This window comes from Parasteatoda tepidariorum, chromosome 6 (genome assembly GCF_982258835.1).
Source record: "Parasteatoda tepidariorum strain Cologne lab strain chromosome 6, Ptep-v5.0, whole genome shotgun sequence".
In the NCBI taxonomy this organism is placed as follows: domain Eukaryota; kingdom Metazoa; phylum Arthropoda; class Arachnida; order Araneae; family Theridiidae; genus Parasteatoda; species Parasteatoda tepidariorum.
The window spans coordinates 58,307,975-58,323,342 of NC_141760.1; the positions used below are offsets into that span (position 1 = coordinate 58,307,975).

Below are 15,368 nucleotides of genomic sequence, written 5' to 3' on the forward strand. Positions count from 1 at the left end.
ATTAGATTAAAGAAAACTTTTTTAGAATGTCATCCTACCGAAATAATCATCTGGCAGGATGGCCCTGTTCGAGGTCAATTCATCATATTCAAAATCTACCACAATAAAACATTTTTGTCCTGTATTTATCCCTTTCATGGCTGGGAGGCAAATAGTATACATTGCAAACAAATCTGTAAAATTTACACACAAAGAAAACCTGTCAAATGGTGTGTAATTTTGAAACCGTTTGTTTCACAGAAAAATATTGTTATTTAAAAAAAACGAAGGCCTTCTTCTTAAGCAGACAAATACTGTTATTTTACCAAGAAACAGCTCGTTAAAATAAATATTTCAGCATTGTGGTTGCTACGAGTCAAGAGCAGAATTCGCATGACCAGTCAACTCTGGGATTCGAACCTTGGTCACCTCATTGGGAAATGAGCATTCTGTACCCTGAGCCACTGCGTCTCAGCTGTTCGAGTTTGAAGAAAAGTTTTATGCGTTTTTATCTTAAAAGTCTCACTTACTCAAATTATATTTAAGGGTAAAAATATTTTAAACTATATAGGCATATTTGTAAAAATGTCTGTCAATTTAACTTATAGAAGAATAATTAACACAGATAAAAATCAAGTAGAGTAAAAATTCAACAATCAAGTCGAATCGCAATTTTATGTATATGATGTTCAAAACCATACAACGATATCTGCAAGTATAGAAAATAATCGTAAAATGATTTGAAAAAAATATATAGTTTTCTCAAGGTAAGTGAAACTGCACAGCAAAAACTAAAATTTGAATTGACAGTTTTAATCCACTTATAATTTATGGAGAAAGTCTGTAAAAAATGGAATACATATATATATATATATATATATATTTGAAATAAAAAATTTAAATTAAATAACAAAATTGCACTAATCACCACCATGAATTTGATAACCATCGGAACTAACTAATAAAAATTAATACGATTAACATTTGTATGAATGATTTCTCCATTTAAAAAAGAATACCGAAGAATGCTTAGTTTGGGTTAGAAAAAATGCTTTTCCCAGTCTTTTAGTATTAAAAAACTTAAAAAACATGAACATTAATATAGTAAAGCATTAAAAATATACGATCGTTGGTGCATGACTTACAGAAAAAATTTATTATTTCATTATATTTAATTTAGTTAATCGTTAATAAGTAATTTCAAATGATTAACTAATAAGATAAAATCATTAATTAATTATAATAAACTAGATTACGAATAAAATAAATTAAACAACATAAAAATAAAATTTTAACTAAAATTAATTAATCTGCTGCTTTTGTGTATGCTTCTGTAATTTGAATATAAAGATAGCTCTAATTAAAGTAGAACTTTTATGGCACGTTTTTGAGAAACAGGAATTTCTTTACTACCTCAGTCATTTCAAAATGTAGATAATACTATATACACAGCTAATTATAAGTAAGAAATAAGGAAAAATATGTCAATAAAAGACAAACAAAACTAATATAATTCCAAGAGAGACTTTTATTCAAAGTAAATTTAATCTTAGCATGCATTCAATTCATAAATTACTATAAAAATTAGGTTATAAAACTTATCAAACTCTAATGAGTGAAAGGATTTCTTAGAATATGTGTGGAAAAAAATTAAGAAGAACTGGGCGAAAAAAGCTGGGTTAATTTTAATTAAATTACTTGATATCACGAAAAAATGAATAATCAAAGAAAGTAAATTTGGGAAAAAAATTAAATTCTGAATCAATTATTACGGTTCGTTAACTTTGACATTTCTCAAAATGTATTTTTAAAAATGCTCAACACAAAAATATCACTATTAATTAAATTTTAGAGTGCAAAATAACTTTTTTACTTACAATAATTATTGCTTGTTAAGTGTTAAAACTGTTACATTATATAACACTAAAACAGTTATTTTTCCTTTGAGTGAAATAATGTGCATAGATTAAGATAAAATATACGATTTGTACAGCTTACCATCTCCATTGTGAATATTTGAAATTTAAATCTTGTTTAATTAAAGTGTAACACTATTAGCATTTATTGTCACAGTATTATTTAAAATATATTTTACATGAAAACACCATTAATTCATTAACCCTAACATTTTTCTAATTCTTCCTCCTAATATTTGTTAAAATACTATTATTCTAAAATAGTTTTACTTAAAAATCGACCTTATATTTTACTCCTAATATTTTCATGTGTTTGATCTTTTCATTGAAAGAAATAAACGAATACTAGAGGGAACTATAATAATAGTATTATGAATAATAATAATAATATTTATGTTATTTTTCTTTTAAAATTATTTGTTATTTTTATACTTGAATTACTCAAAATGATAACACTCTTTTACATCATAATTCTAAGGTTGTTAGTTCTGACACATGTTACTGTGAATAAAATGTACTATAATGGAATTTCAATTCTTACAGTGGGAAAAAAAAATTCGTAACTACATGAATAAAATAAAATGTACCGTGTTTCTGGCTCTATAGGAAAACCTAAAAGAGCGCCAGTTTTTTTTTGTCACGTTTTGTTAATAGTTTTGGTGAAATTATCACTAAAATATAGTTTTATAATCAGTGATAACATTTGTAGAGTGTAGTAAAATTTAGAAATTTTCTCAGAATACTTTAGATTATAACATAAATACCATTTATTCGGTTAAATTTACTCTTCAGTTTTGTATTTATTACTAAATGTTTGGTAATAAGGAATTATCATTATTTTGAAAACCCTAATTTTCGGTAAACCATTACTAAATTAACTGAAGAATTTCCAAATGAATTGTTTGAATACCATGTATTTTGATTTGATTAGCCAGACAATTCAGTAATTTTACCAAATAACTTTTCCGTGCACCAAAACAGTTTCACTTTTTGTTAAACGAAGTTCCAAAAACTGGACAAAAGAAATTTTTAAGTTATTTCCTTCGCACCTTTAAAACAACAAAGGCTATGCCGAGAAAAAAACCATAATCTGTTAGATGTTTATTTTTTTTTCCTAAAACTGCAACTCCACTAAATCTGAATTTTAGTATTACATTATTTATGGCAATTGAATCTGAACTTATGAGGAAATATTTATTCAAAACATTTCCTCAGTGCAATTGTAATGCTTATTTTGTGTTTTTCCATCGTTTTATGCTAAATAAAATTAATTTAATAAAAAACTTCAAAAGCTCTTATTAAATGTGCATTTTTATTTTAAAAATTATCAAACCCGTGTGCTTGGTCAATTTTTAAGAAATGACGCTTTTCCACATTGAGCTTATTGGAATTCCTTGACGCTAAGGACTTTCTCAAAAAAGAGTTAAGAAACTCGGGCAGTTAACTTGGTTTCAGACCCAGTCTCTTAAGTCAAATCTCTCATTTAAGAAAGAAAAGGATACTTAAAATGTGTGCCTATGTTCCAGACGTCATCCCACAAAATTCTTAATGAGAAAGCCACCTAGATTTATTCTTAAAATAAATTTTATTAATTGTAACATCATTTGTAACCAAACACAGATCTTACAAACAAAATATAAAAAATTAGTTTAAAATTTGTAAAAATATTTGTTACGAAATAATCTTGTAGTAGTGTATATTAACATTAATGCTAAGTAAAATAACTCACAAAAAAGCAGCAAATATTTTAACGAAAGTAACTCCAAGTTAAGCTAAGTGATGTATGTGGCAAATCATGATGCCTCAGAGAAATACGCAGTATACGTTGAATTAAAAAGATGTTTTTCGCCAATTTTCCCTTGAGAAAAAAGAACACGCCATGCAGTTTTCACATTGAACGAAATGTCTAAGTGAAAGTGCTTGATTCTAAAAGCAACGAACGCCCCCTTTCTCTAAGGAGAAATAAAAAGAAGGAAAAAAAAACGAGACTTCTTCCCAATGTAAATGGAAAAGATGAAAGGTGGAGAGTGTGTATGTTCTAGAAGCTTTGCATAATATGATGCAGCATACCTCGAGATTTTTCTTCCTCGTCTTTGTAATTCCATGCAGTTCCTCTGAGAATTCTTTTTCTTTATTTTTTTTTTACTCCTCCTTTGTGACGAAAATACGAAATAAATGTTGAGTATTGTGTCTTCTTTCTTTAAAGATTTCCCAGGATGCACTACAAATCGCATTCTTCATTATCATTAATAAACATTTTCTTAGCTGAAGGATTTTTTTTTGTTGCCGTGAAGCAAATTTTCCTTTTAGATAAAAGAAATAAAGGATTGTACATGTGTATTTTCATAGTTTAAAATCTGCTATAAAAGCATAATAAAATTTAAAATCTGTATGAAATTCGTCAAATTACAATATAATATTTTTAAGTATGCGTGAGCTAAAATAAAATGCTTCTTAAAATTTTCTTAATGAGGAAAACTCAACATCGAAGAAAAAATAAAGAATCGAATTGAAAAATGCATGGTTTAAGTTAATCAAGTATTGTTTTATTACTTTTATCGTAGCTTACGTTTAAAAAACTTTTATTATTATTTTCTCGATTATATATTCAATTTTCTGCTTAATTGTTTAATATAATGATATACTAGAACATACCGCCAGTAAAAGATAACCACTGATAAAAATTCCAAACCAGTTTACAGTTAGAAGTACCGGCAGTTTGGGTGCATCATCTGTTAAATTCATTTTACTGAAAAATCCATTTTTATTGTAAATATTCTTTACCATAATTCTTATAACAAAATTTATTTAATTAGTGATACATTGACATGGATGCCGGCACACAGTTCTGCGCCTATGATTTTAAAGCAAAGAATGATGTAAAAATTACGGTATATCAGATTCTTTGTAACATAAATTTTTTCAATAAAAATGGATTTAATGGGAAAAAGTCCCCGCAATTTGGGTACCAATACCTTTAACCAGAATTTTTCCGCAATTTATTACAGTGTATAACAAAATGTGTTAATTTCTTTCATAAGTATATAATTCTTGAGCCTGAAGGAGTGAAAATGTATCCCAATTATGATTAATTATTGTTGAAATTGCCGTTTTGAAATATTATCCAACCTTAATTAATAGACATAAAACAAAAGTCAAATTCTAACGACAAACAGAAAAAGTACCAAATCTCTTTCCAGCTTCAATATATTTCCGCTTCAAAAAATAGCTCTGTTTTTGTTTTGAGGCCTTAACTTTTTCCAATACAAATGTCACTTTCTTAGGTATTCCGATAGATCGAGAAAAGTATCTGCTCAAAATTTCATTTCACTAATGGTGTTTGGACAACTGCAGAACTTTATCTTCTTCCTCTTTTCCCCTATAGCTTTCTCCTGAACAACTGTCTCCACAACATTCTCCTACATTTATAAACATCCATCTACTTACAACTATTACTGAAGTCATTTCAATCACCCTGTAATCTTGGCAGTTTGAAATTCTACTTTCTTGTTCTTATTTCCGATACCATTGCACCATTCTTTTTCTATCTTGAATGTTGAATTTCTTGGAATGCCAAGGAATAGTGTAGATAAAGGTTTACGCTTAATTATTTTAAACAACTAAACTTAAACTCTGCAAAAGCAATCAAAGTGATGGATTATAACTGTAAATTACTTTCCTGGGGAGCATGCGTGAATTAGTTTGAAATTTTATATAATGACGACAGGAAATAAAGATTACGTTTTGTCGATATTTGTATACAAGTATACAAATAGAATAATTTATAAATATCAAACATTAATTTAAAACAGTCGTGACAAAGCGCTTTCACTCTATGTGTTTTGAGTTGGTGCCAAAAACATGATTTTTTTTTAATTATTGGTTAATTTTTTGTCGTCAGATGCACTTCCTTTTTTCATCTCCGAAAACACTCAAAAATTTTCACTTGGAAATTCGTTTCGCACGTTTTATCCTTTCGTTACTGCACTGAGAAGAAATATGTTGGAAACTGCCACAATATTGTAAAATTTACCGCGTTCAGGCTCTATGAGAACACATAAAATATCGGTAATTTATAGAAGTGCTTTGGTGAAATTAACAATAAAATATGGTTTTGTAATATGTGATAAAATTTCGCAAATGATGTCAAATTTGGTAATTTTATCATGGTACCTTAAAGTATGGCCTAAAAATCATTTATTGGTTAAATTTACTTCTCATTTATGAGTTTTTTTTATTAAATTTTTGTTATAAGAGCTGTAATTCTTAAAACTATAATTTCCGACAAACTATTACCATATGAATAGAAAAATTACCAATTGCATGGTTTAAATTCCGTATATTTTGGTTTATTAACCAGATTTTTTCTTTTTTTTTACTAGAAATGTCATTACCAAACAGTGCGTGATTTTTTCAAGAATTCAAGAATTTTAGAATTTTTTTCTCCATGTGGGGTGTAAAAAATTAAAAGACGATAAAAAAATAGAATAATGTTTCATATTTTAATTCTCTTTTTTTTTCATCAAAATGCCTTTTGAAACTTCTTCGCCCTAAGCTCTTCATTATGGTAGAAAAATTAATTTAAGTTTGTCGAATTTTTTCTATTTTGAAACAGTGTACATTTCTGTTGAATACTTTGAAACTATGAATTTAAACAGTAAAAAAATATTTTTAAAAAGTGCTTAAATAATGTTTAATATTTATTTTTAATGTAATTGAAATTTTAAAAAAATATTATATCAACCTAAACGTTGAGTTTAAATGTATTTTCGCTAATAAAACATTTTTCTAAAGTAGTCTTGATAATCACTTATTATTAGCTAAGTGCTTTATCTATTTACTTCTTTCTATAAAAACATTAATTTAATCAAAGTTTTTCTTTTAGGCATACATTGCACTACAACTGGCCTATAAAAAATCAAATAATTTAAAACTTTTCAGATTAATCAATGCACAAGTGCAGGTTTTAACATATTGGTAGTTATAAAATACTAATGATGCAGTAGTTAGAATTAAAGGGGAAAAAAAGTGTTAATGATTTTTGCCCAACATTACAATTACTCAAAAGCTAGTTATTTCAGTTAACAGAATATATGATAATATGATATTTTTTAATGTCATTTTAATTGAATTTAAGTTATTTTTTTAGAAATTGCAAATAAGAGAAAAATTCTGGGATTAAAAGAAAGATTTAAAAAAAGCCGGGATTTACTGATAAGCCAGTTGCAGATATTATTATAAATGTTAAACATAAAAAAATTTCTAAAATCGTTTACATAAAAGCACATTTTTGCTTTTCATTAAATAAAATATTCCTTTTCTATTTTCCAAACTTCGTAATCGATTGTTAGTGGATCTGTGCTTTAAATTCAGGGCTGCATCTAAAACAAAGAAAATTGTGTTTCTTACGTTTTTTTTTTCACACAAATGCTTTTTTTTTACCTTGCAGACACAAACCTTTCATTGTCTTGCAATACACTTTTAAAAAATATAAATAAAACGATAAACTATTATTAAATACAAAGTTTTTTTTTGCGAAGTATGACTTTTGTATAAAAAGTTTTAGCTAAAAGACTCTAAAGATAATATTGTAAACTTTTAATTCGCTAAATTAATTCCAAAAAATATTCCATACTATACAAAGAATTATAATTAAAAAAGTTAAACAGCTTTATTTTGAACTTCACAAAAAAGTGAAATTATTATTTCTAGGGTCGTTGAACTAATTTAGTGTAGCTTGGTTTGATGAATAAAAAATCTAAACTCAATAAAAAAATGTAAGTTAGTTCAGAAAAAAAGTTAATACTTGTTCTGATTTTAAAACTTTAAATATCATCAGCAATAATTAATCACCCTATCGAAATATTAAAACAACATTATAAAATTCAAAATACAATCATTAGCCACATATATTAAAACATTTTGCTATTCATTTCTTTTATCGGGTTTAGAACCAACTCTTTTTGATTCAAAAAAATATTATTTTTATTGCTACATGAAGAACAAAACAGCAATATTGAGGAAAAAATTAAAAGTAAATGTAAATATTTGCAGCTATACTTATCTGTAATTTACGAAATCGGAATATATAGAAAATCTAAGTAAAGCAATAACTGAAAAGAAATATTCTCTGCTAAAAAAATTTCTCTGAATTTTAAGTGCTAGTGTTAAAAATATTGCATGATACATTACCTTTAAGTGTCTTTTTAAATTATAAATTGGTAATTAAATTGAAATAATGTTGAATTTTCACTCAGTTATTTAATTTTGTTTCATTGTTTCTTTACTAGCTTTTATTTCTAGAAGCTTTAATTTACAGGGCCTAAATAAAATCTTTAATTTTTAACTCGAGTGTTCCCTTCTACTTCAAGGGAAAAAAAGAAAAAGAGAATTAAAACTTATGTAATAGATTGAAAGAAAACGTTAAATGTAAAAAGTAAGTTGAAATAAAAAGAAGGTAACGATTTCTTCCGTCCAACTGTCCCCAGTTTTCCAGAACAAAAATTAATGAAAAATAAAAAAACGCACAATTTGTAACGAAGCAAAGAAAATAAATTTCTAAAAGCAAATCAATTTTCGGATGAAACTTGGATAATTTTTTAGAACGAAAATCAATCAAAATGCTATGCTGCTTTTATTTCATTTCGTATTATAAATTATTAGTTTTTTATTTTTCAAATCTTTCAGATTAAATTCCTAATTAACTATAAAAAATGAGTTTCATTTTTTTAACTTCAAGTGCATTGATTATTGATTTTATAATTGGAGAAAAAGGAATTTTTTTAATAGAAATATAATTTGTTTTACATTTTTTTTTAAGTAAGTCTAACTTTTTTCTTATCCTAAACTATTCAAACCATATATATTATAATGAGAACGTTACATGCAAACAAAGGTATGCATTAAAAGTTTGAATTCAAAGAATCTACACCATTAAAAATCAGTATTTAAATTATCTTAACTTATCGCTGATAATTATCAAACAATAGAAGGAATCCAGCTGGGATAAATATTTCAAACTTTAAACATAAATATAAAATAGATAAAATTGCATTCGCATAAAATATAGCTTTAAGAATATTAGAAACAAATTATGAAATCTATACATTTATCTAAAAGACTGATATATGAATAAGAGTATTTCAAATATAAATCATTCATAAAGAAAATAATATTCTTTCAGAACAACTTGGTTTGTTTCATTACTATTTTATTTTGAAATTTTATCGTCGTCATGTTTTACATGTAAGCGCATTATGAATATTTTTTTAATAGTAACAAAAGAATTATCAGAATATTTGTATATTTATAGATCTAGGAAACGCGATAGAAACTGTTATATTTTTAACAGTAAATATTATCATTAACCAGAAACAAGATTTTAATAACGATGACCCGTCTATTAGCATTCAAAATGCTCCCAACTATGTTCAATATACGAGATTAAAAAATATATATATTTGAAAACAAGTTCTTGTTTTCCGTTGGATTTACTTTAAATTATTCATTTTGCTCTTAAAGGAATCTTTAAATTTAAAATATTATGAAAGCTAGAAGAAAATAAAAATAGAAAATGCAAAGCATTATATTTATTTCTGCTCACTGTAAAATTACAAATTAAACAAAAGAACGTTCTTGCTTGGAATAAACAGCGAGAAATCCAAAATGAATAATTCATAGTTGAGGTTTTCTTGACAGTGACAAATCCAACGTTATAATGACTAAGTAACACCAGAAACACTATTTATTTCTAACAAAAGAAACAAACATAACTTATGATTAATTTCTATTGAACTGTAAATAATTCATGATCCACTTTTGATAAATAAAAAAAAGTGCTTGCACCCTAAAAGCAGTGATCGTAAAATTCCTTTTACAGTAAAATTCATTTTTAATTTAAAATTTCATACCGTGATATTACAGTAATATTTATTTGATTACAGTGATTTATTAATTTTACTGTAAATATTATTGTATAAATTACGATAAGTTTCCACAGAATTTAATGATAAAAAGCACAAGCAGTCTGAGTACAAGTTTTTTTTTATTGAAATTTGATACGGAGTTTTTTAATGAGAAAAGCAATTTAAGCAAATAAATGAGAAAAGCAATTTAAGCAAAAACAAAGCAAGTTTAGATTGCATTTTTTTGTTTTCAATTACTAATATTTATTTGCAATAAATGCAAAAAACAAATTAGATTGTTTATTTGCAGCTATTTATAATGCATTACATAGTCTGCGTGATAAGTGTTATGATGGTGTTTTATGATGCAAACAACTTGAACAACTGCTCCATTTATTTCATTGTTGTGCATATAAAAAGTGAATATAATAGAATCTTATTAAAAATCATAATATTTTTATAAAATGTCTTTTTTTCAGCAATAAAAATATGCTTTCAAACAAGAATTAATTTTTATTAAACTGGTGGTTAAAACTATATGCTTGATTTATTCCAGTAGTAGGGTACATACCAAGTTAAATGATAAATATATAATTTATAGCAATTTGTATAAATTTTCCCAAAAGTACTTTCCTCTACAAATATAAAATACAAATCTCATTAATAGTGTTGAATTTACACAAGTAAATTCTACACAATAACATCAACACTCTTTTTTCCGCATTATATTAAAACCAAAAATCGACAATTGAATGGAAAGGCTCCAAGCATGTGAGTTAGATCTGATGGAATGTATGTTATGGAAGAAAAAATAGAAGTAAGTATTTAATATTATTAGAATTTAAAAACAAAATTATAACAGAAAATCCTTAGGGTTATGTAAACAACGCACAAAATTTAATGATTGAAAAATATGTAAAATATTATTTTCGTTTTACCAGTTAATTTCAGTAAAATTGCCTTTCAAAAACTGAATGTTCTTAGAAATTCTAATAAAGACACTATTGAAAATATGATGCTAAGAAAACTATTTTTTTATTAATGGAACTACGACATATTTAATTTACTTCAAATAATATCATTAATTATGAGGAAAACGAAGCATGGACTGTTACAATTTTAGTTGACACTAGCTTATTCTCATAGTTAACACTAGCTGAGAGAAAATCGCGTACTTTACCACAGTGCGCTTGAAAACTTTTAGACTGTACTTCCACAATTGGACCTTGAGAACTAAAGGTCAAATCTTCTGGTATGTGTGGTAGGAAAAAAAGGAATCCGATAATGGGAATCGTACGTAATTCCATTCTCTCAAATTTTTAAGAATAAAAATAGAAAAAAGCATGCATTCATGATCACGGATTGGTATGCTATCTCTTGAATGTTACCATTAAACGAAGAGAACGCAAGAAACATTATCTTGAACGCAAGGAATTATTTCTTATGTGATCAACAAAACTAACGTTATCTTGAACGCGAGAAAAATGCATCTGTCGATTACCCAATGATTTAAATTTTGCGGCAAAATTACAAACATCTAATCACGAGTTCTTTTATTGGATAAAATCAGTTAAAACTCGTTACAATTTATAGAAATTTTCTTTGTTGTGTTTTATCCTCCCCGTATAGACGCATTTTTTTCAGCATATCGTTATTTTTTACAGATCGAATATCGATATCTTCCATTTAATAATAATAAGTCGGTGAAAAAATCACATATACATATCAAAATTTTCTACTTCCAAAAGTTAAATTAGACCTTTACAGAGATTTATTAGTCGATTTGTTGTGTGGCTACCAAATTTCTTACAATACTAGGGAAAATGTGTTCAACAAATATTTCCTACAATCGGCAAAAACTCAGTATTTTTCTTTGTGAAATTTCTATGTAGTTAAAGAACTGATATTTATTTTAAATTTTGTAAACTGAATATTCGATTATTGTTTTTGTGAAATCATATGCCAAAATTGATACTAGATTATTTCCTGAAAGGTGTAAATACAACAACAACTGCACATATTATTTCCATTTCAATCATAAAGAGGAAAACATTGGATTTTAAATAAACGTAAAACTTATTACAATACAATTTATTTTGTTTAAAAAAATTATCTACCTACTTTAATGCGTTTATTGTGTTAAAATTTGTTGTACTAAGTTTTACAATATAACCTAAAAGCTATTCAAAAAAATTTAAATACGCATACTTTTTTTGGAAATAGTAAGAATTTGAATCAGTAAAACTGTTATAATAAAGCACCCACGTTGTTTTAAATTGTTTCAAATAATCCACTACCATTTTTATAAATTTCCTTTCTGTTGCTGAGCAATTGAGAGGAGTTTAAAAAAATCCCATTTACTGTTGATATTGAAATTTCGTCGTATGATTTCCAAAAAAAAAAGCAAGAAATATGCAACATATAAATTTTATTCGTAGCACTGAAATCATACAATCATGGATCTAGTTAGTATTATTTTTCCTAAAATAAACCGATTTTCTTTTAAAAGTGTAGTTACTATAGAAATCAGATTCTTAGAAACACTTGTTATTAGCATTTAAACGCTCCTACTGTATTAATAAAAATCATGGAGTTTTAAACACCAGTAAACCAAATAATAATTATTTTATTATACCAAAGATTATTATTATTTGCATAATTAGACAGATGTTTGATTAGAATTTTTATGTTCGATATAACTATCTTAATATATTGTATACTGCTTCAAAGGATAAGATATATTAAGATTATTATCTTGTTTATTCAATGCTTTTATTTCTTATTTGTTTTATGTGGTATTGTAAAGTATAAATTTTATATATTTATTGGTGTGGTTATTTTGCAGTGAGATATTTTATCATGTGTTGTTTGATGCTATATGTTTCTATGTTTTTTGCTTTGTTTTTTTTTCTTTCTTTTTTTTTTTTTTTGAATTTTACGAGTTGCATACTACCTTTCCCATAAAATATTTTCTGAAACGTTTTTTTTCTTCTCTTTTTTTTGTTTTGTATTCTAATGCTATTGACTTATTTAAATGGTAGATTTAAATTTAAAAAAAATAGATGTTTTTGAAATAATTTTAGACATTACTATTTTAGTGACTTTTTGGTGATTTTTTCAGAAACTGAATGAATTTTTAGATTAGATATTTTTTTAAATATCAATATTGCGATGACATTTACCATTGCTCCAGATAATTTTGAAAAACCTTAGCGAAGAAATTTTTTTTTGGAAATACCATCTTCAATTACTCTTTTTTATCTATAGATTTTGAATTTTATCATCTATGAACTTAAAACAAATAAAATAACAAAATTACGTCACAAATTTAAGTTTTATTTTTTTTATAAATACTTACCTAGAGAAAATAGAAAATATTCTATTCATTTAAGCAGTAGATATGCAATTTGCATTTTTATTATATCTTGGAACTAAAATTATCTGGAGTAATTTTATCCGTGTATTTTGTGTAATTTTGGCTTGCAAATGGAAAAAAAAAGATTTGGACGAAAGATTATTTTTTATTTCTTTTGCAGACCAGACGAAAAATTTGCACATATCTTTTTTCCCCTACATTGAATGTTTTTGATACTTTTTCTTGTTTTTTCTTTGCACCTACAGGATGAAAAGAATCAAATTATAATATCAAACATTTGGTTAAATCTGGTAAGTTTTTTCATTCTAAAACGTGAAAAACACACAAAACGAAGAACCAAATTTTTAGTCAAATGCGAAAGAACCAAAACCTAATCCTCAACTGCTCTCACTATTACATGTCAGCAATGTGTAAGAAGGAATATATTTTGCCTTTCAACTCAAAATAATTAAACTTAGAATCGCTTGATTTAATTACTGAAAATCAAACTTTATTCTTTGAATAAAGTGAAAACTATCCCAACCGTATTAGTAAACTACTTCAAATACGGTTATAAAAAAATTATGAGATTAAATTTATATTTAGTGTCAAAATATGTTTTTATACTGGAGCTTTAGCAGGCCACACAGTGAGGAAGCAACAGGTAAAAAAAGGTATACACGTGACGAATTCCTATACTTTGCATTAGGATGCGCAGAGGGAAAGTGCGCATTCTTTTGCTGTTTTTGACGTATGCCTGTTTAGGCAGAGGGGGTGCGATTGTTCTTTTTTTCCAGTGGCGCCATCTATGGCCAAGAATTCGACTTCTGTCACACCCTCTTATAGAGCGGACCCATTCATTCATCCACAGATCGTAATTTTGGCCTGAATCAGAGAGTGATCGATCTCCAATCCAGTACCCCCAGAGAATGTGCGCATTCTAATGCAATAGTATGAGATTTTGCCTCTCGTATGCCTCTATCTTGCCACTTGCTTCCTCAATGTGTCACCTGCCTAAGATTTAAGTCAATATTTCACCATATAACCGAAATTTATTTCATAAACTAACTTCACACACGTAATATACGATAAAACGAGACCTTGTACTAAAGAATTATAGTCAAAATATGACCTTACTTTTGCATAAGGTAAAATGTGACCTTATTGCACATTGCTAGTCTCTAGAACCAGCTATTACTTTAGTTTCTCTCCTATTGAGACCCGATATTCCACTCTCCCTGTTTATTTATAATTTTTGCGTACCCTGTTTTCAGGCCTGCACAAGAGCAACTGTGTGCTTGATTTAAAAAGTTTGTGTGTTTGGAATGATTCTCTATTTTATATTCTTTTTTTCGTTTCCCCTCTTATAGGACGAAAAGAACCAACAAATTATTTCAAATATCTGGTTAAAATTGGTAAGTTTGAAATGATACGATACGTCAGCTCAATTCAGAGGATAAAAAAAGTTGAACATTCGGAAAGTTTTTTTTTTAAAGAATAAAAATCGAAAAAGCTTTAAACAGTTTTAATGAAATGGTAGCTATCTATGAAATTTGTTGATTTAATTGTTAACACAAATTTAAAACTAATTCAACTTAATTTATCCTCTTGCCAAGCCTAATCCGGCCCTATCGTTATCAAATGCATGGTGGCATCCTAGTTTATTTTAGCCTCTTGCAAACCAGCTGATTTCGAACAAAAAAAAATTTTAATTCTATAGACTTTGACAAAAAGCTGGGTGGTTTTTTATACCGGTATTTGGCATGAAAATAAATTGCATGTGAAGGGCCATATAAAGGCAATTAAACAAGGCTGAGGTTGCTAACATTATAGCTTCTAAAAAGCATCGCTTAGAGTTTATTATACTAAATTTAGAGAGATTCAAATCAATTTACAGCATTAAACAAATTACTGGCATCTTCACTTTAAAAAAATTAGGAATGTAGACTACTAATTAATGCATGGATTATATTAAAACTGTAGAAGCGAAATAGAGATTTTGCATGAGAATTTAATTAACTAATAAATTTCATAACATACGACAGGTATTATGACGTGGAACTATCAGCAATATCATTAGAGAAAATAGATGCATACAATATCAACGCATGCAACACACCTTAATAAGATTAACTTAGATTGAACTATAGTAGTCTGTCACGTATTCATTTAAATTCATTTGTTTTAGTTTAACTGCAATTTCATATACATTTT

At 26.7% G+C, this 15,368-nt stretch overlaps 1 protein-coding gene across 11 annotated transcripts in view; it reads left to right on the forward strand.

The window, feature by feature from the left end:
• LOC107447394 (neuronal acetylcholine receptor subunit alpha-7-like) overlaps window positions 1–15,368 on the forward strand; it is a 414,295-nt gene that overhangs the window by 253,026 nt on the left and 145,901 nt on the right. For 6 of the 11 annotated variants that reach the window (XM_087165900.1, XM_043041458.3, XM_071178634.2 and 3 more), the window contains exon 3: window positions 14,525–14,569. In XM_087165900.1, coding sequence (XP_087022026.1) covers window positions 14,525–14,569 — 45 coding nt within the window. Of the gene's footprint in view, window positions 1–13,420; window positions 13,466–14,524; window positions 14,570–15,368 lie in introns of all 11 variants that reach the window. The other 5 variants (XM_071178635.2, XM_087165901.1, XM_071178633.2 and 2 more) reach the window with 1 other exon arrangement.